Source organism: Salmo salar, chromosome 25 (genome assembly GCF_965601325.2).
Source record: "Salmo salar chromosome 25, fSalSal1, whole genome shotgun sequence".
Lineage (NCBI taxonomy): Eukaryota > Metazoa > Chordata > Actinopteri > Salmoniformes > Salmonidae > Salmo > Salmo salar.
In genome coordinates, this window is record NC_138315.1 from 49,493,498 (window position 1) to 49,515,196 (window position 21,699).

At 40.0% G+C, this 21,699-nt stretch overlaps 3 protein-coding genes across 4 annotated transcripts in view; 1 reads left to right on the forward strand and 2 right to left on the reverse strand.

The window, feature by feature from the left end:
- The window catches only part of LOC145850494 (guanylate-binding protein 7), a 31,156-nt gene extending 25,963 nt beyond the window's left edge, over window positions 1–5,193 (forward strand). For both annotated transcript variants that reach the window (XM_082969197.1, XM_082969196.1), the window contains one exon: window positions 4,066–5,193. In XM_082969197.1, coding sequence (XP_082825323.1) covers window positions 4,066–4,296 — 231 coding nt within the window. In that variant the 3' untranslated portion in view covers window positions 4,297–5,193. The remainder of the gene's footprint in view (window positions 1–4,065) is intronic.
- A 538-nt stretch (window positions 5,194–5,731) lies between these two features.
- LOC106586879 (mast cell protease 1A) lies at window positions 5,732–8,840 on the reverse strand. The gene is made up of 5 exons (XM_082969198.1): window positions 8,730–8,840; window positions 7,725–7,875; window positions 7,451–7,595; window positions 6,968–7,228; window positions 5,732–6,759 (listed from the first exon to the last, which is right to left on the reverse strand). The coding sequence occupies exons 1-5, from the start codon at window positions 8,773–8,775 to the stop codon at window positions 6,574–6,576; spliced, it is 789 nt and encodes a 262-aa protein (XP_082825324.1). The 5' UTR covers window positions 8,776–8,840; the 3' UTR covers window positions 5,732–6,573.
- Window positions 8,841–12,937: 4,097 nt separating this feature from the next.
- LOC106595942 (granzyme-like protein 1) lies at window positions 12,938–19,715 on the reverse strand. The gene is made up of 5 exons (XM_045707448.2): window positions 19,594–19,715; window positions 18,646–18,796; window positions 16,910–17,057; window positions 16,418–16,678; window positions 12,938–16,250 (listed from the first exon to the last, which is right to left on the reverse strand). Exons 1-5 carry the CDS (start codon window positions 19,637–19,639, stop codon window positions 16,089–16,091), a joined length of 768 nt encoding a protein of 255 aa, XP_045563404.2. The 5' UTR covers window positions 19,640–19,715; the 3' UTR covers window positions 12,938–16,088.
- Between the last annotated feature and the right edge of the window lie 1,984 nt (window positions 19,716–21,699).

Consider the following 21,699-nt stretch of genomic DNA (forward strand, 5'->3'; position numbering starts at 1 on the left):
AGGACTTTGGGCTCCCTGTCTCAATGGCCGACATGAGTAAGTCTATTAAGCTTGTTGACCCTCGCAACACTGCCGGACCGGACGGAATCCCAAACCGCGTCCTCAGAGCATGCACAGACCAGCTGGCTGTTGTATTTATGGACATATCTTCCAATCCCAGTCTGTTGTCCGCACATGCTATAAGATGTTCACCATTGTTCCTGTACCCAAGCAAGCTAAGGTAAATGGAACTAACTGATTATTGCCCCGTTGTACTCACTCTGTCATCATTACGTGCTTTGCGATGCGAGACAAGGATCACATCACCTCTACATTACCTGACCCCCTCAACCCACTTGCATACCACCCCAACAGATCCACGGATGACACAATCGCTATTGCACTGCACACCGTTCTATCCCATCTGGACAAAAGGTTTACCTATGCGAGAATTCAGTTCATCGACTACAGCTCGGCTTTCAACACCATAGTGCCCTCCAAGATCATCAGCTCAGGGCCCTGGCACTGAATCCTACCCTGTGCAACTGGGTCCTAGACTTCATGACAGGTGGTGAGGGTAGCCAACAACACCTCCGCCACGATGATCCTTAACACGGGGCCACCCGGGGTGTGACTGCGGGCTAGGCATGACTCCAACTCAATCATCAAGTTTGCTGATGACACGACAGTGGTAGGCCTGATTGCCAACAACAATGAGACAGCCTGCAGGGAGGAGGTTAGAGCCCTGGCAAAGTGGTGCCAGGAAAATAAGCTCTTCCTCAATGTCAATAAAACAAATGAGCTGATTGTGGTCACCAGCGAGAGCACATCGCCATCTACATCAACAGGGCTGCAGTGGAGACGGTCTAAAGTTTCAAATTCCTGAAATGTTCCCACCACATCGACACCGTGGTGAAGAAGATACAACACGTTAACAATGTTTAAGTATTGTTTTACCTACTTGATATGTACAGTATATACTGTATTCTCGACATAGCTTTTTATATAATTACTGCTGTACACATCTTTTCTATTTATTTACTGTCTATACACACCACACATTTACACACACACACACACACACACACACACACACACACACACACACACACACACACATATATATATATATATATATATATATATATATATATATATATATATATATGCAACATGTAAAGTGTTGGTCCCATGTTTCATGAGCTGAAATAAAATATATTTTTATTACATCCCAGTTAGTGAGCATTTCTCCTTTGCCAAGATATGCCACACCTGTCAGGTGGATGGGTTATCAAGAAGCTGATTAAACAGCATTATCATTACACAGGTGAACCTTGTGCTGGGGACAATAAAAGGCCACTCTAAAATGTGCAATTTTGTCATTTAACACAATGCCACAGATGTTTCAAGTTTTGAGGGAGTCTGCATTTGGCCTGCTGACTGCAAGAATGTCAACCAGAGCTGTTGCCAGAGAATTTAATGTTAATTTCTCTACCATAAGCTACCTTTAACATTGTTTTAGAGAATTTGGAGGTACGTCCAAACAGTTTCACAACCGCAGATATGATGTGTGGGCGAGCCCCATGCCCCATGATTGTGATCGATTATGGGAAAGGGGGATACAAAGTCAGTTGTACAACTGAATGCCTTCAACTAAAATGTGTCTTCCGCATTTAACCCAACCCCTCTGAATCAGAGAGGTGTGGGAGGCTGCCTTAATCGACATCCATGGCACCCAGGGAACAGTGGGTTAACTGCCTTGCTCAGGGGCAGAATGACAGATCAGCTCGGGGATTCAATCCTGCAAACTTTTGGTTACTGGCCCAACGCTCTAACCACTAGGCTACCTGCCGCCCAAGCTATGGACAACGAACACAATTGATTCATCCACCGCCATCACCTCATGCATGGCCCCATGTCGAAAGGATTTGTACACAATTCCAGGAAAATGTCCCAGTTCTTCCATGGCCTGACAGACATGCCACCCATTGACGTCACCCATTGATCATTTTTGGGATGCTCTGTATCGACGTGTATGACAGTGTGTTCCAGTTCCTGCCAGTTCACTATGCGAAGGAAATGTGTCGCCTGAGGCAATTGGTGGTCACAGCAGATACTGACTGGTTTTCTGATTCACGCCCATATTTTTTTTAAAGATATCTGTCAACATATGCATATCCATATTCCATAGATTAGGGCCTAATGCATTTAATTCAATTGACTGATTTCCTTATATGAACTATAACTCAATAAAATCTTAGAAATTGTTCCATGTTGCATTTATATTTTTGTTCAGTATAGATTCTGGACTCTGACATTGCTCGTTCTGATATTTCTTGTTTTAATTTTTTTAATTGTATTTGTGTATCATCGATATTGTACTGTTAGAGTGCGCCGTTTGAGCTAGAAACATAAACATTTTGCTGCAGCTGCTTTAAAATGAGCTAATCTGTGTACGCAACCAATAAACTTTGATCTGATTGAATTATAGTGAGGATGTTCTTTTATTTGATTTGCTTCATTTGGTTGGTAAACTTTGGATGACCTCACTACTGAAGGACACACAAGAAAGCCTCATTGAACTTAGCAAAAAACCCACCTAAAACAAGCTTTAATCCTTGGAAAATGTTCTGTGGACCAATTAACCTTTTAGTGGCCCTTAAAATGACTGTGTTAGCTATGGCCATGTAGCAGCTCAGAGCTTAGACAGGTAGTATTAATATGACTGTGTTAGCTATGGCCCTGTAGCAGCTCAGACGCTTAGACAGGTAGTATTAATATGACTGTGTTAGCGATGGCCCTGTTGCAGCTCAGACCGTAGACAGGTAGTATTAATATGACTGTGTTAGCTATGGCCCTGTAGCAGCTCAGACCTTAGACAGGTAGTATTAATATGACTGTGTTAGCTATGGCCCTGTAGCAGCTCAGAGCTTAGACAGGTAGTATTAATATGACTGTGTTAGCTATGGCCCTGTTGCAGCTCAGACCGTAGACAGGTAGTATTAATATGACTGTGTTAGCTATGGCCCTGTTGCAGCTCAGACCGTAGACAGGTAGTATTAATATGACTGTGTTAGCTATGGCCCTGTTGCAGCTCAGACCGTAGACAGGTAGTATTAATATGACTGTGTTAGCTATGGCCCTGTAGCAGCTCAGACCTTAGACAGGTAGTATTAATATGACTGTGTTAGCTATGGCCCTGTTGCAGCTCAGACCGTAGACAGGTAGTATTAATATGACTGTGTTAGCTATGGCCCTGTTGCAGCTCAGACCGTAGACAGGTAGTATTAATATGACTGTGTTAGCTATGGCCCTGTAGCAGCTCAGACCGTAGACAGGTAGTCTTAAACAAAATTAGAGTTCCTTGGCAATACCGATCAGAACGATACTAACTGATGACCAAATGAAACATTCAAGGAATAGAACACCCTCACTACAATAAAACATGGGAGAGGTTTGATAATGCTCTGGGGTTGCTTTATTGCCTCTTGTATGGGAGCCTTGAAGGTCTGCAAGACATTTTGAAATCAGTAGATTATTAAGGTGTTTTGGAGGGCAATGTTCAATCCACTGTCAAACAAAAAATGGGTCTCTGTTTGAAGGTTATGGGTTTTCCAGCAGGACAACAACCATAACACATTTAGATATAGCGTTTCAAATTGTACGGCTCTTTTAACTTATTCAAAATACAAAAGAACGGTTGTTTTTTCCTTTGTATTATCTTCTACCAGATCTATTGTGTTATATTCTACTACATTCCTTTCACATTTCCACAAACTTCAAAGTGTTTCCTTTCAAATGGTACCAAGAATATGCATATCCTTGCTTCAGGTCCTGAGCTACAGGCAGTTAGATTTGGGTATGTCATTTTAGGCGAAGATTTGGGGGAAAAAGGGTCCGATCCTAACGAGGATTACGATAGAAACACCAAAAACATTTAAATGTTCAGACTTAAAATATTATTATTATTATTTTAAAACTACTACAATCATAGATTTTGTTTTAGATGGTTGAAGCAGGCACACACATTTTCCCTTAAAATCTAAGTTTTCTACTTGTTCATTTGTTTTCATTATTACATTTCAGGAGCTGAAGGACCTAACGGATAAAGGCTTTAAGGAAATAGGAGAATACATGGAGAAAAACAAAAACAGCATTCAAAGTAACGATAATCCAACTCCTCAAAATAATGTCTCCAAAATGTTGGATGGAGTTGGGACTATTTGTTCCTTTGTTCCTGGCGTTGGCACTGCGATTGGGGGCGGTCTTATTGCCAGTGCCAAAGCTTTAGACTACGCATCAGAACTCGTAAAGTAACTGTCCAGTGTTTCCAGATTTCTATAAAATGTGATCAATTATTTATAAAAATGTGAGGGAAATATTTTCCTTAAAAAAAATAAAGTAATTAGGTGTGTTTTCTGTGTTGGAATGATGCTGGTCTGTACAGAAACAGAAGGGTGCGAGTGTATACCGGTCATTGTAAATATTCACGCAAGTAGACCACTGATTGGCCAGCTTAGCCAATGATGCAGGATGGCATCATTCTCTATGAGGAAATAGCGTACATTTTAAAACTGTCTGTTTGAGATACAAAGTTTGACGTTGTTTAAAAAAAATATATATTCTCCAATTTATGCTTTGGCCACAATTACGAGTATTGGATGAGTCAGCAACAGTATTTCGGTATGAGGTAACAGAATATGCACGATTTCCACTGGACAGTTACTTTAAAGGGGCAACAGCCCAAATGCATACTGTACTTTGCAATAGAAACAAATAAGCTGCAATTGGCAGGCTGATGGCCAGGCACCACAGGCTGTGCTTGGTCAGCTGAGGGCAGGCTGATGGCCAGGCACCACAGGCTGTGCTTGGTCAGCTGAGGGCAGGCTGATGGCCAGGCACCACAGGCTGTGCTTGGTCAGCTGAGGGCAGGCTGATGGCCAGGCACCACAGGCTGTGCTTGGTCAGCTGAGGGCAGGCTGATGGCCAGGCACCACAGGCTGTGCTTGGCCAGCTGAGGGCAGGCTGATGGCCAGGCACCACAGGATGTTCTTGGCCAGCTGAAGGCCAGCTGAGGGCAGCTGAAGGCCAGGCACCACAGGCTGTACTTGGCCAGCTGAAGGCCAGCTGGAGGCCAGGCCCCACAGGCTGTACTTGGCCAGCTAAAGGCCAGCTGAAGGCCAGCTGAAGGCACAGGCACCTCAGGCTGTTCTTGGCCAGCTGAAGGCCAGCTGAAGGCCAGCTGAAGGCCAGCTGAAGCCCTTCTCAATAATGAGATAGGTTGATATTTTGATCCATAGTATTATTAAAAAGTAACATAAATTCAACTGGTAAACGTTGATTGTTATATGATTAAGGGGGGAAACATTACCTTATGAGGGTGGTGCCTGGCCTTAAAGCCACAGTCTAATGAATTCTGTTTGATTTTCCTTTTGACTTAGTCCCTTAATTCTTCCAGCGTGTTTTCCTTTGACCTACTTTTAGAATTTTTTACTGTAAAGTGTATTGCAATTTTAAATAAAGATTGATTTGATAGACAAATGATTTATAATAATGTTATAATTTGTTGATTATATCTAATCCAGTAATGATGAGTCGATTATTAACTTTAGAAATACGTTGACAAAATATTGCCAAAATGTCTAATTACCTCTAATCACTTAAATTACTTTATGACAAATAATGTAACCTTATTGTAAAGAATTACCAAATATGATATCCTTTCAACATGTAAAAGATGACACAGTAAAGATTTATCATTAGAAAAAGTTTGATTTTAATAAACGTTCTAACTGCAGTGAAAAGCAGTCATTTGGGGGCACGCCAACACTGGATAGCTACGCCGATCTGAATAATACATTTTCTAATGTAAACAAAATAAAATCTGCTGAGACATGTATTTCCTGTTTTTTTTAAGGTATACAACAGACAAAGTGTACTAGGCAGAAATAGATTCATTTATATTAGTACACAACGTGTTAAAATATATCTATTAAAGCGTTATAGAACTGTGTTTTGTGACATTTTGTCAATATCCACTAATCACCTCTTCAATCCAGGATGAACAAATAATTGTTAATGTAAACACAGGGGTACTTAGGATCATCACATATTGTTGAATTAGTAAAAGCCACAATACCCTTCAAAAGCCTGCACTACGACACTGCACTAAGCCTACACACACACAAACACACACACACACACACACACACACACACACACACACAGTCTGTCTGTCTGTCTGTCTGTCTGTCTGTCTGTCTGTCTGTCTGTCTGTCTGTCTGTCTGTCTGTCTGTCTGTCTGTCTGTCTGTCTGTCTGTCTGTCTGTCTGTCTGTCTGTCTGTCTGTCTGTCTGTCTGTCTGTCTGTCTGTCTGTCTGTCTGTCTGTCTGTCTGTCTGTCTGTCTGTCTGTCTGTCTGTCTGTCTCTCTCTCTTTCTCTCTTTCTCTCCTTCTCCCTCTAACAACTGTGAAAGGGTAAAGGTTTAGCTCTATCAGAAACTTGTCCTTTATCCAGGGCTTGATGAACAGTGTATTTATGCAGGAATGGATACCATTATGTTAGTACACTAGCATCAATGTACTTCCTGGTCCTTTATTCCTGCTTGTTTAAAGACATGTTGGCACCATATCCATGCAACACCTCTTTAATCCAGGGCATAAAGAAAGGGATTTTCATGTACACATGAGGATATTGGGAATCATCACATCTCTCAGGATAATTAAAAGCAACGATACCCTGTGCTTTGTTGTTACAAATAAGAGGTCCCCCTGAATCTCCCTGGAACACAGAACAACAGAAATTAGAGAAAAGAGATACAGAAGTGTGATTGTCAAAGGAGAATAAGCGAACACTTCAAAGGCTATTTTAGTGTTCCAGTACAGTAATGATACACAGAAATAAACACTGCTTATCTGATCAACTAAAATCTGTACTGGTTGTCCTCTACTATTACTATAATCATTTGATCCAAATTCAATTTAGTTACCTGACAAAATCCTTTCCCTCCGGTAGTACGAGTGCACATCATTTGTTTTATGTCAAAGTATTTCTGCCACACGCTCTTGCATTCAGAGTTATCCTCCAACGTCACTGCCACTTCCATCAAAACGCCAGAACCCTGTTTGTTGTTTGAGTTAGTCTTACCCCAACCAGCAACAGAGCATTTGGGGGATGCTGGGATATGTTCATCCTCCTTTGGGAGTCCAATGACCGTCACATACTCGGTTAGACGAGCTGTGGTCTTTAACTGTAAGAGGAAAATAAATAAAATGAGATAAAGTTATTATATTCTATTTGTATAATTCAGAATAAACCTTGAATAAAACTGTATAAACATTCATGTCAGTGAAGATAATCTGTATCAATTGAATGCATTTCTTATAAGGCCCTGCATTCATTTAAAGTTGATATGAAATAAGTACATTAATATACTGTAGAAATGAGACATTAGGGGTGACTTGAAGATTACCTTCAGTAGCATGATGTCATAAGTGATCTGCGTTGCATTCTCATGTAAGGGATGCCGATGATAATGTGACACCTGAATCTTTTGAAAACTCTTCTTCCACTTCTTTAAGTCATGGGCTCCAAGCACCACCATTAAAGGATAAGCACTAACAGAAAATCAAAAAGGGTCGCAAAACATAGAATGAAATAGAAGAAGTCCTCAAGAGACTTAACAAGATGCTACAAAACAAATCGCATCTGGATTCATTTGTTGTTTACGACAAAGAAAGACTCACTTCCTTAAGCAGTGTGCTGAAGTCAGGACAAAGTCCTCCCGGATGAGCATTCCTCCACAAACATGGTGTCCTCTGTGTTGCAGAGAGACCATATAGGGCCTAGAGTGGGGCTTAGCTATCTTACCACCCACAATGCCACTCTCAGAGGCTCCTTGGAAGAAGGGGGAAAGAGGATATCATGTTAATAACTATGTCTTCTGGGACATACAAGGAGCAAAAAAACAACATAATTTGTGTTCAATTAGGTTAACAATTAGCTACCTTCTTTACTGTCTATTACCTAGTGATTATTTATAGAGAATAATCTGCTATACCTTCTTTACTGTCTATTACCAAGTGATTATTTATAGAGAATAATCTGCTATACCTTCTTTACTGTCTGCTACCTAGTGATTATTTATAGAGAATAATCTGCTATACCTTCTTTACTGTCTATTACCTAGTGATTATTTATAGAGAATAATCTGCTATACCTTCTTTACTGTCTGCTATCAAGTGATTATTTATATAGAATAATCTGCTATACCTTCTTTACTGTCTATTACCTAGTGATTATTTATAGAGAATAATCTGCTATACCTTCTTTACTGTCTATTACCTAGTGATTATTTATAGAGAATAATCTGCTGTACCTTCTTTACTGTCTGCTACCTAGTGATTATTTATAGAGAATAATCTGCTGTACCTTCTTTACTGTCTGCTACCTAGTGATTATTTATAGAGAATAATCTGCTATACCGTCCCACTGTAGCTCAGTTGGTAGAGCATGGCGCTTGCAACACCAGGGTTGTGGGTTCGATTTCCATGGGGGGCCAGTATTTAAAAAAAATGTAATAAAATGTTTGCACTCTACTGTAAATCGCTCTGGATAAGAGCGTCTACTAAAATGTAATGTAAATGTTTACTGTCTGCTACCAAGTGATTATTTATAGAGAATAATCAGCTGTACCTTCTTTACCAGCTGGTTCTTCGTAGATATATAATGTATAGAATAGATCAACTCACCAGTAGAGGAAAGGAGTTGGAGGAGGATGAGGAGGTACAGGTACATGGTGGTGGACTGGCAGAGATCTAGATGATTAGAGTCTGCAGGTTTCTCCTCTTTATACAAACCACATTTACAACCCCCCACCCTCCTTTCCCCCTCCATACCCCCACATGCACTTATACATACTGAAAGTGAAAGCTGAGGTAAGGTGAGATGGAGTGGAAATATCACACATTTTTAAGTTGGTTGTAAGTGGCCTCAGATGATTCATACCAAAAAGCACCTTTTAAAACAAAGTACACCATCCGTATGTCTCTTTAGAATGTCATTCATGTCATTCATGTCCCTAACCTGTCAGGACCTCAACAGGAACAAGAACATTAGAAATGCTTATCTTACTTTACAATTCAACCGATAACCTTGCTTACTACTTCACTGAGCACTTTGATATGAAAGAAGTTTTGACACAAATGTAACGTCTAACATGCGCCGAAATGGTTTGTAGTGTCATGACTGTCCTGATCAGGTCAGGTTAAAGGAGACCACAACCCTACAGATTATCTCTCAACCCCCAACAGAGGAGGAGAGATCTAGGGGTCTGAAGACGTGGGGGTTTTATGACCCCTCACGCCCATGATAAATCTTAGGCCACAGACAAAATTCCTTTGTCCTCTCACTATGGAAAACCAGCCTCAGAACATTAAACATGCAATAAAGGGACTTTGGAACAATGGTTTCCGTCAACCACAATGGTGTTCATGACGATAGATGGAATATGAAAATGTATGTAATTTTTGTGTTGTTATTAAAGGTTAATAGATGATGTTATTACGAAAACATTGTAACTTTAAGAGTTTTCCCAGTATATGCCTGATGTTTATACATTGTACGTTGAGTGGAAAATGTCCAAATCAAAGAGAATGTTTTGGTAAAGATAAAATGTGAAGTTAGTTGTCTAAAATTGGATTTGAGTAAAATCTAGACCTTGCCTCTTAACTTGGTACGCCCAGAGAATTGCCCTAAAGGCGGTAACGCCCACTTCTGACCCGAGGGTATAAGAAATGGGGGTTAAGAATGAATGAAGTGACCCAAGCTACAAGGAGGTCTAAAAAGTCAACAAACCCCAAAACGCAACACAAGGTTGAAGAAAAATAAATATTTTTCTACCCAAGCTATGGATGAGTAGCTGTGACTAAGCGGGTGAATTCAAGCCGAACCACCTAGCCTCCACTCTCCATTGAATCGTGGTATCTACACTATTTCATTCCTACGCTGTGAGCTCTGAGCTACAGAGCTGTCTGTCCTCAGAAGACCCCTTTCAGAGCAAGGGCGAGGAATCAGACCACTAAGCCAAAAAGGACACTGACATCATGAGGACAACCAGAGAGTTGCGCCGGAGAAGTGCGTCATTGAGAAGCCTAAACGACCCGCGCGGAGCTTCCCATCTGAGACCTCCAACACGTAATTACATCATTATATTCTGACCCATAAGAGCGGCAGTTCGGGGCAAGGCTAGGGTTAAAATAAGCATAGCTGACAAATGCACCCAAATGTATATTTCTCTCGTGTACTTTGTCTTTTTCTCTCTCTTTTAAATCCCCATTTTGGGTAACACGCGCCTAATCAATAGCCTAGACTGTGTTTTTGTGTATGTGTATCTTTTAACATCATTTTAGCTTTCTAGTAAATAAATAATCAACTAAGATTGGTGTGGTGCGAAGTCATTGGTGGGACCCGGGTCCGTGCAGATTCCCGGATTATGCGACGTTCAGAATGAGACTGTAGAGGAAATTGATTAATTAGCGACTGTTGTAAAATCGATATTCTGATATTCTTTGAGTTAATTTGGGAAATAGAAACTCAATAAAACTAATTTTTCCCATGGTGCCCCAGGTAAATGAGTTAATAATTGCTTGATTCATTTAATCACGCAATTATAAACCGCTAATCATTCGATGAGCAACAGTCGTCACATTAACTAATACAACGTCACGACAGTAGTTATAAATGACCAGGTTGCAAAGCTGTAACACACACTGGGTATGTTGTGGGCAGGGCTTTTTCCTACGATTAATCACGTGAGTGAATTTTAATTCGACCAATCAGGTGAGGTGTTGTCTCTCTACATGTAGTCTACCTCCTTTCCAATTCCCACCTTCCTCATTCCACAGTAGAACCCTGAGGGTGAAGGGCTGGCCCAGACGTTTGAGACGGTGGATGTAGTTGGTTTGAGGTTGTGGTACCTGCAGGTCCAACAACAGGACAGGACATTGTTGTGTCTTTGGCTATGCCGGATTAAGTGATATGACATGCTATTCTATAAAATCCTTTCTCTGTAATTAATATTACCTGATTAAGCTAATCATGTAAATGTAATTAACTAGAAAGTCGGGACACCACGGAAGAGTGTTTATAGAGCCGTTATCTTCTGAATAAACTCTTAAAAACTTTAATATTTTACATCGATAGCCGTCAATATTAATCCTCATTTTATTTTCAGTCTCATAATGAAAGTCAATTCTTGGTTATCTTCACGAACCCTGGCTAACAAGTTGAATCAGCAATACAAAATTGGGTTTAATTATTTATTTACTAAATACCTAACTAATCACACAGAATTATATATACACAAAATACAAATGATGTCATGCAGAAAACGACCCTGGTGGACGGAGCCGACACGGCGGCTTGTTGCACAAAGAAAGGGGGTTGGGCTTGAATGAAAGAGCGGGAAGACTGAGGAACACAGAAACAGCTATGCTATCGTAAATACAGAATCTTATGCTTTCTAAATTACCGCCCATTTGGAAAAGGAAAATGCAATAAATATTTACTCTGAGCTGCGCTTCGGTAGATTGGTCGTAGATGCTGGCCGGGTTGGCCAACAGATCTTCCTGTCCTCGGAAGAATGTCAATGGTGTTAAAGTGGATACGTTGTAGTATCTTCGTCTGTGGTAGACTGGATCCATCGTCCGTCCTTTCCTAGCCCACGTCTACAGCGGCCGCTGCTAACTCAACGGCTAGGAAGTATCACTTCTGTAGTGAATAAGTTCAAAGTTCATACCATTCACAACCAAAGCTCACGCCGAGGTTGGCTTAGTTCTGTACTTGACATGTGTGTCCTTGTAACGCAGAGGCTGCAGACCTCAGGTAGTGGAACTCCTGGAGAACATTGGTCATTGTCTTATATAGTGGCGAGGGGAGGAGGGTGTGTTTCATCGTTTATAACCCCTGTCTCTTTACAGGGGCGGGCCACTAATCAAGCAGGGCACTTTCCTTATGAAAACCCAATTCTCTCAATTGGAAGCTAAAATTACATTTAATCTCCTAACAAACAATTTCAATATCAAACATTTCAATTGCATAACAATTCCATGTGACTCTGATAACTAGAGGGTGTATACTTTCCCAGGTACAGTTTATGTCGTCCTGTCATCAGTCATAATGTCTCAGATGACAACTGAACTGACATCAATACTCATTAAGTTCCAAAGCATATTTCCAACTGGTTTTATTACCAAAATATGGTTCCTTTTCCCCATTTGTTTGATGTTCCCAGACTCTATATTTAACAAAGGCTATTCAACAGTCCTTCAGTAGGGTAGAAAGAGAGGGGAAGGGAGAAAGGTATTTATGGGGGGGTCATAAACCTTACCCACAGGCCAACGTCATGACAACATGAAAACACCAAAACCCACAGACACACAGAGGAGAGCTGAGAGATGGTGAGAAACATTTACATTACATTTACATTTAAGTCATTTAGCAGACGCTCTTATCCAGAGCGACTTACAAATTGGTGCATTCACCTTATAATATCCAGTGGAACAACCACTTTACAATAGTGCATCTAAATCTTTTAAGGGGGGGTTAGAAGGATTACTTTATCCTATCCCAGGTATTCCTTAAAGAGGTGGGGTTTCAGGTGTCTCCGGAAGGTGGTGATTGACTCCGCTGTCCTGGCGTCGTGAGGGAGCTTGTTCCACCATTGGGGTGCCAGAGCAGCGAACAGTTTTGACTGGGCTGAGCGGGAACTGTGCTTCCTCAGAGGTAGGGAGGCGAGCAGGCCAGAGGTGGATGAACACCATGCAAGACCTGCAAAAGTCACTGTAAAGTTGTTTCCGGAGAATGTATTGCCTAGCAACAGAGACCATGTGGAGCTGGGTGGGTTTTAGGGTCCTGTGTAACGGCCGTCGTCAGAAAGAGACCAAGGTGCAGCGGAGGATGTGTTCATCATAAAGGATTTAATGAATCGCATGAACACTACAAAATAAACAAAAACGACCAGCAACAGTTCTGTCCGGTTACACACTAAACAGAAAACAATCACCCACAAACCCCAAAGGAAAAACAGGCTGCCTATGTATGACTCCCAATCAGCAACAATGAACTACAGCTGTTCCTGATTGAGAGCCACACACGGCCAACCAAAGAAACAAACCAACATAGAAAAATAAACATAGAACGCCCACCCATGGCCTAACCAAAATAGAGAACTAAAAACCCCTCTCTATGGCCAGGGCGTTACATCCTGTCTATTTCTGAGACGGTGTTGGTTCACAGAACAACAACAGGAAAAGCACAGAGGTGGTTGGTGGTTTCTCAATAACTAGGTGAGAGCTAGACATATATGACAGGTTTCAGTGGAACAGAAGAGGACACGCCACACAATCTTACACACACACACAGGGTCAAAAGTCCATACTGTCATCTATGGTCATTTTGCTGTATTTCAGTCTGCATTTTAAATAGATTGAATTTTGTGTCACTGGCCTACACACAATACCCCATGATGTCAAAGTGGAATTTTGTTTGTTGAACATTTTAGTAATGAATAAAATAGTGAAGCTGATATGTCTTGAATCAATGAGTATTCAACCCCTTTGTTAAGGCAAGCCTAAATAAGTTCAGCACACACAAAATCCAAGAGGAAAACCTGGTTCAGTCTGCTTTCCAACACACTGGGAGATGAATTCACCTTTCACCTGAACAATAACCTAAAACACAATTCCAAATCTATACGGGAGTTGCTGAACAAGAAGACAGAGTTAACGTTTTTTCTTAAATCAGCTTGAAAATCTATTGCAAGACTTGCGAATGGCTGTCTTTCAATGATCACCAATCAACTTGACAGAGTTTGAAGAATGTTTTTAAGAATAATGGACAAATATTGTAACAGCATAATGAAGTATACCCCTGGATTTACAGCATAATGAAGTCTACCCCTGGATTTACAGCATAATGAAGTCTACCCCTGAATTTACAGAATAATGAAGTCTACCCCTGGATTTACAGCATAATGAAGTCTACCCCTGAATTTACAGAATAATGAAGTATCCCCTGGATTTACAGCATAATGAAGTCTACCCCTGGATTTACAGCATAATGAAGTCTACCCCTGGATTTACAGCATAATGAAGTATACCCCTGGATTTACAGCATAATGAAGTATCCCCTGGATTTACAGCATAATGAAGTCTACCCCTGGATTTACAGCATAATGAAGTCTACCCCTGGATTTACAGCATAATGAAGTCTACCCCTGAATTTACAGAATAATGAAGTATCCCCTGGATTTACAGCATAATGAAGTCTACCCCTGGATTGACAGCATAATGAAGTCTACCCCTGGATTTACAGCATAATGAAGTCTACCCCTGGATTTACAGCATAATGAAGTATCCCCTGGATTTACAGCATAATGAAGTATCCCCTGGATTTACAGCATAATGAAGTCTACCCCTGGATTTACAGCATAATGAAGTATACCCCTGGATTTACAGCATAATGAAGTATACCCCCGTGTTAACATGCTTATGAAGTATACCCCCGTGTTAACATGCTTATGAAGTATACCCCTGGATGTACAGTATAATTATGTATACATCTGGATTTACAATCTAATGAAGTCTACAGTACACCACTGGATTTACTGTATAATGAAGTCTACAGTATACCCCTGGATTTACAGTATATTGAAGCACTTTATTACCCTGGATTTACAGTCTAATGACGCACCCACCGTCTCAAACTGCTGGACGCAGTCTACCCCTGGATTTACAGTCTAATGATGTATACCCCTGGAAATACAGTCTAATGAAGTCTACCTCTGGATTTAAAATCTAATGAAGTATACCCCTGGATTTACAGTCTAATGATGTATACCCCTGGAAATACAGTCTAATGAAGTCTACCTCTGGATTTACAGTCTAATGAAGTCCACCCCCTGGATTTTGAATTTATTGGTACAGCTGTCCTACCTTATTGTCAGATCACATCACTTCAGAAGATAAATCTTTTCACGCTTAATTTTATGGATTAGTAGACTAAACAATTTCTGCAAGAGACCCTGCATTCTGTTACATTTTCCCAGACTAAATAAGTGGTATGCTTTGGGAAATGATCTGGATGTTTGTGACATTTAATTCATAATTGTATAGGGGTAAATGAAAGGATGGATGCACACAATGACTAAGCATTGACAATATTTTAAAATCACGAGTTAACAAATACAAATATTTTCTAATAATATTATTCTAAAGTACATGAATGTATTTTTACAAATATTATATCGGTTCAACATGTAAAATATTAACCAATGTGTGACAAAGATTTGGCTTTAGAAAACGTTACATTTCATAGTAGTAAAAGCAGTAATTGATAAAAAAAAAAACTGAGAATGTGGTACATGCCATTACCGTACAGCTACACCAATCAAAACTGAAAGAAAAAAAATATATACAATATGCAATGTGCCTTATTAAGCAGACATGTACAGGTAATTACCAACATAAAGTGTCTTAATAGGGCGTTGGGCACCACGGGCCAGAACAACTTCAATGAACCTTGGTATAGATTCTACAAGTGTCTGGAACTCTATTGGAGGGATGTGACACCATTCTTCCATGAGATATTCCAACGTTTGGTGTTTTGTTGATGGTGGTGGAAAACAATTGTCTCAAGCGCCGCTCCACAATCTCCCGTAAAGTGTTAAATTGGGTTGAGATCTGGTGTCTGAGACGGCCATGACATATGGTTTACATCGTTTTTCATATCTCATCAAACCATTCAGTGACCACTCGTGCCCTGTGGATGGCGGCATTGTCATTCTATGTAGGATTAGCCATGGTAGCCGAAATAATGGCCTGCCCAGCATTTTTCTATTTATGACCTTAATCATGATGCTAATTGCTTAATCAACTCAGGAACCACACCTGTGTGGAAGCGTATGTTTCAAAATCATTTGTATCCCTCATTTACTCGTGTTTCCACTATTTTGACAGTTACCTGTATATTCGTACACAACATGTTATGCATTTATGATATCTATTTATGCATGCATTATTTTTTTTTAATATATATATATTTTTTTAAAGCTATCCATTAATCACCTCTTCAATCCAGGACTTAAAGAAGGAAATGTTTATGTACACACGGGGGAATTTACGATCATCACATTTCAGTGGATTACGAAAAGAAGCAACAATACCCTGTGCCACGTTCTTGTTCTTGCAAATAACAGGTCCACCTGAATCTCCCTGGGAAAAGGCACATGAAAACAAACATTTGTAAGTAAGTAGTGTATTGTACATACTGCTGGAACAGGAAAAGGAGATCTCATCTTTTTCCAACTAACACCGCTATCATTCCGTGTTGTTTCAAACTGTACTTGTCAAATTATTTGATTCAAATGTTTGTTATTTACCTGACAAAAGCCTTTCTGTCCATCATCAGTGCATATCATTTGGCTACTTATAAAGTCATCTTTCCACTTATTTACGCATTCAAAGTTGAACTGCATCGTGACTTCAACTTCCATCAAAACATCTGCAGCACCAGATGTTTTATCTGGTTTAGTCTTGCCCCAGCCAGAGACAGAGCACTTGGTTCTGGCTGGGATATGTTTAACTTTATCGGGTAGTCCAATGACCTTCACATACTCGTTCAGAAATGCATTGGTATGTAACTGTAAAAGAAAAACATTCTATGAATTAAAGGTACATGTAAATATAATATCTATAAGCATCACTTGACCAGCTAAGGTGGAACAAAGAGCCAAAAGTGGCTCACTAGACAGATATTAATGTTGTTGATGTCTGTAAGCAGGACATTGTGTATGATAAAGTTATATTAGTGAGTTTACTGTCCTAACAAAAAAACATTAACAATAGAGAAATGAAATATGTCTGAGACATACCTTCAGTAGCATGATGTCGTAACTTAACTGAGTTATATTCTCATGTAAGGGATGCCGATGGTAATGTGACACTTTCCTCTCTTGCCGACTCTTCTTCTCTTCTTTGGTTAGGTTGTGAGCTCCAAGGACCACCGTTAAAGGATAAGTACTAAAAAAAAAAAAAAAAAAAAGAGTCACATTAACTTCTCTGGGCTAGGTGGGATGCTAGCGTCCCACCTGCGGGACACACTATCCAAGATCCAGTGAAATAGCATGGTGCGAAATACAAAACAGCAAAAATCTCATAATTTCATTTTCTCAAACAATCAACTATTTTACACCATTTTAAAGATAAACTTCTCGTTAATCTAACCACATTGTCTGATTTCAAAAAGGCTTTACGGCGAAAGCTTAAAATTAGATTATGTTAGGACATAAACTTCACAAGAAAAACCACACAGCCATTTTCCAAGCAAGGACATGCATCACAAAACCAAAGATACAGCTCAAATATTCACTAACCTTTGATGATCTTCATCAGATGGCACTCATAGGACTTCATGTTACACAATACATGTATGTTTTGCTCGATAAAATTCATATTTATAGCTAAAAACCCCATTTTACATTGGCGCGTGATGTTCAGAAAATGTATTCCCACCAAACCTCCGGTGAATGAGCACATCAATTTACAAAAATACTCATCATAAACATTGATCAAATTTACAACAGTTATTGAAAGAATTATAGATATACTTCTCCTTAATGCAACCGCTAAGTCAGATTTTGAAATAGCTTTACGGAGAAAGCACATTTTTCAATATTCTGAGTACCTAGCTCAGCCATCAAAGCAAGCTATACAGATACCCGCCAAGTTCTGGGGTCAACTAAACTCAGAATTAGTATTATAAATATTCTCTTACCTTTGCTGATCTTCGTCAGAATGCACTCCTAGGACTCCTACTTCCACAAGAAATGTTCTTTTTGTTCGAAATACTCCATATTTATGACCAAATACCTCTGTTTTGTTCGTGCGTTCAGATCACTATCCAAAGGCATAATGCGCGAGCGTAAATCCAGACACGAAAAGTCAAATAGTTCCATTACCGTTCGTAGAAACATGTCAAACGTTGCTTACAATCAATCCTTAGGGTCTTTTTTAACATAAAACGTCGATATTATTCCAACCGGACAATAGCGTATTCATTACAGATGAAAAAGAAGGAGCGGCGGGCCAAATGTGCCTGCGCAGTAAACAACTCACTGGTCCCAGGCAGTCCACTCATTGACTGAGCTCCTATTTTCTCCCCAGTAACAGGAGAAGGATGAAACAACTTTCTAAAGACTGTTGACAGCCAATGGAAGCCTTAGGAAGTGCAACGTGACCCCACAGACACTGTAGTTTCGATAGGGATTCAAAAGAAGAACTACAATTCTCAGATTTCCCACTTCCTGGTTGGATTTTTCTCAGGTTTTTGCCTGCCATATGAGTTCTGTTATACTCACAGACATCATTCAAACAGTTTTAGAAACTTCAGAGTGTTTTCTATCCAAATCTACTAATAATATGCTAATATTTGACTCTGGGCCCGAGTATTAGGCAGTTTACTCTGGGCACGCTTTTCATCCGAAAATGAAAATACTGCCCCCTATACCTTAAAAAACTAAACAACAAGATAGTCAACATTGAGTTATTACTCAAACATGCCCCTCAAGAGACATGTAACATGATGCATTTGTATTCATTCCTGACTCACCCTTTCAAGCAGTGTGCTGAAGTCAGGACAAAGTCCTCCCGGATGAGCATTCCTCCACAAACATGGTGTCCTCTGTGTTGCAGAGAGACCATATAGGGCCTAGAGTGGGGCTTAGCTATCTTACCACCCACAATGCCACTCTCAGAGGCTCCTTGGAAGGAGGGGGAAAGAGGATATCATGTTAACTATGTCTTCTGGGACATACAAGGAGCAAAAAAACAACATAATTTGTGTTCAATTAGGTTAACAATTAGCTACCTTCTTTACTGTCTATTACCTAGTGATTATTTATAGAGAATAATCTGCTATACCTTCTTTACTGTCTATTACCAAGTGATTATTTATAGAGAATAATCTGCTATACCTTCTTTACTGTCTGCAACCTAGTGATTATTTATAGAGAATAATCTGCTATACCTTCTTTACTGTCTATTACCTAGTGATTATTTATAGAGAATAATCTGCTATACCTTCTTTACTGTCTATTACCTAGTGATTATTTATAGAGAATAATCTGCTATACCTTCTTTACTGTCTATTACCTAGTGATTATTTATAGAGAATAATCTGCTATACCTTCTTTACTGTCTATTACCTAGTGATTATTTATAGAGAATAATCTGCTGTACCTTCTTTACTGTCTGCTACCTAGTGATTATTTATAGAGAATAATCTGCTATACCGTCCCACTGTAGCTCAGTTGGTAGAGCATGGCGCTTGCAACACCAGGGTTGTGGGTTCGATTTCCATGGGGGGCCAGTATTTAAAAAAATGTAATAAAATGTTTGCACTCTACTGTAAATCGCTCTGGATAAGAGCGTCTACTAAAATGTAATGTAAATGTTTACTGTCTGCTACCAAGTGATTATTTATAGAGAATAATCAGCTGTACCTTCTTTACCAGCTGGTTCTTCGTAGATATATAATGTATAGAATAGATCAACTCACCAGTAGAGGAAAGGAGTTGGAGGAGGATGAGGAGGTACAGGTACATGGTGGTGGACTGGCAGAGATCTAGATGATTAGAGTCTGCAGGTTTCTCCTCTTTATACAAACCACATTTACAACCCCCCACCCTCCTTTCCCCCTCCATACCCCCACATGCACTTATACATACTGAAAGTGAAAGCTGAGGTAAGGTGAGATGGAGTGGAAATATCACACATTTTTAAGTTGGTTGTAAGTGGCCTCAGATGATTCATACCAAAAAGCACCTTTTATAACAAAGTACACCATCCGTATGTCTCTTTAGAATGTCATTCATGTCATTCATGTCCCTAACCTGTCAGGACCTCAACAGGAACAAGAACATTAGAAATGCTTATCTTACTTTACAATTCAACCGATAACCTTGCTTACTACTTCACTGAGCACTTTGATATGAAAGAAGTTTTGACACAAATGTAACGTCTAACATGCGCCGAAATGGTTTGTAGTGTCATGACTGTCCTGATCAGGTCAGGTTAAAGGAGACCACAACCCTACAGATTATCTCTCAACCCCCAACAGAGGAGGAGAGATCTAGGGGTCTGAAGACGTGGGGGTTTTATGACCCCTCACGCCCATGATAAATCTTAGGCCACAGACAAAATTCCTTTGTCCTCTCACTATGGAAAACCAGCCTCAGAACATTAAACATGCAATAAAGGGACTTTGGAACAATGGTTTCCGTCAACCACAATGGTGTTCATGACGATAGATGGAATATGAAAATGTATGTAATTTTTGTGTTGTTATTAAAGGTTAATAGATGATGTTATTACGAAAACATTGTAACTTTAAGAGTTTTCCCAGTATATGCCTGATGTTTATACATTGTACGTTGAGTGGAAAATGTCCAAATCAAAGAGAATGTTTTGGTAAAGATGAAATGTGAAGTTAGTTGTCTAAAATTGGATTTGAGTAAAATCTAGACCTTGCCTCTTAACTTGGTACGCCCAGAGAATTGCCCTAAAGGCGGTAACGCCCACTTCTGACCCGAGGGTATAAGAAATGGGGGTTAAGAATGAATGAAGTGACTCAAGCTACAAGGAGGTCTAAAAAGTCAACAAACCCCAAAACGCAACACAAGGTTGAAGAAAAATAAATATTTTTCTACCCAAGCTATGGATGAGTAGCTGTGACTAAGCGGGTGAATTCAAGCCGAACCACCTAGCCTCCACTCTCCATTGAATCGTGGTATCTACACTATTTCATTCCTACGCTGTGAGCTCTGAGCTACAGAGCTGTCTGTCCTCAGAAGACCCCTTTCAGAGCAAGGGCGAGGAATCAGACCACTAAGCCAAAAAGGACACTGACATCATGAGGACAACCAGAGAGTTGCGCCGGAGAAGTGCGTCATTGAGAAGCCTAAACGACCCGCGCGGAGCTTCCCATCTGAGACCTCCAACACGTAATTACATCATTATATTCTGACCCATAAGAGCGGCAGTTCGGGGCAAGGCTAGGGTTGAAATAAGCATAGCTGACAAATGCACCCAAATGTATATTTCTCTCGTGTACTTTGTCTTTTTCTCTCTCTTTTAAATCCCCATTTTGGGTAACACGCGCCTAATCAATAGCCTAGACTGTGTTTTTGTGTATGTGTATCTTTTAACATCATTTTAGCTTTCTAGTAAATAAATAATCAACTAAGATTGGTGTGGTACGAAGTCATTGGTGGGACCCGGGTCCGTGCAGATTCCCGGATTATGCGACGTTCAGAATGAGACTGTAGAGGAAATTGATTAATTAGCGACTGTTGTAAAATCGATATTCTGATATTCTTTGAGTTAATTTGGGAAATAGAAACTCAATAAAACTAATTTTTCCCATGGTGCCCCAGGTAAATGAGTTAATAATTGCTTGATTAATTTAATCACGCAATTATAAACCGCTAATCATTCGATGAGCAACAGTCGTCACATTAACTAATACAACGTCACGACAGTAGTTATAAATGACCAGGTTGCAAAGCTGTAACACACACTGGGTATGTTGTGGGCAGGGCTTTTTCCTACGATTAATCACGTGAGTGAATTTTAATTCGACCAATCAGGTGAGGTGTTGTCTCTC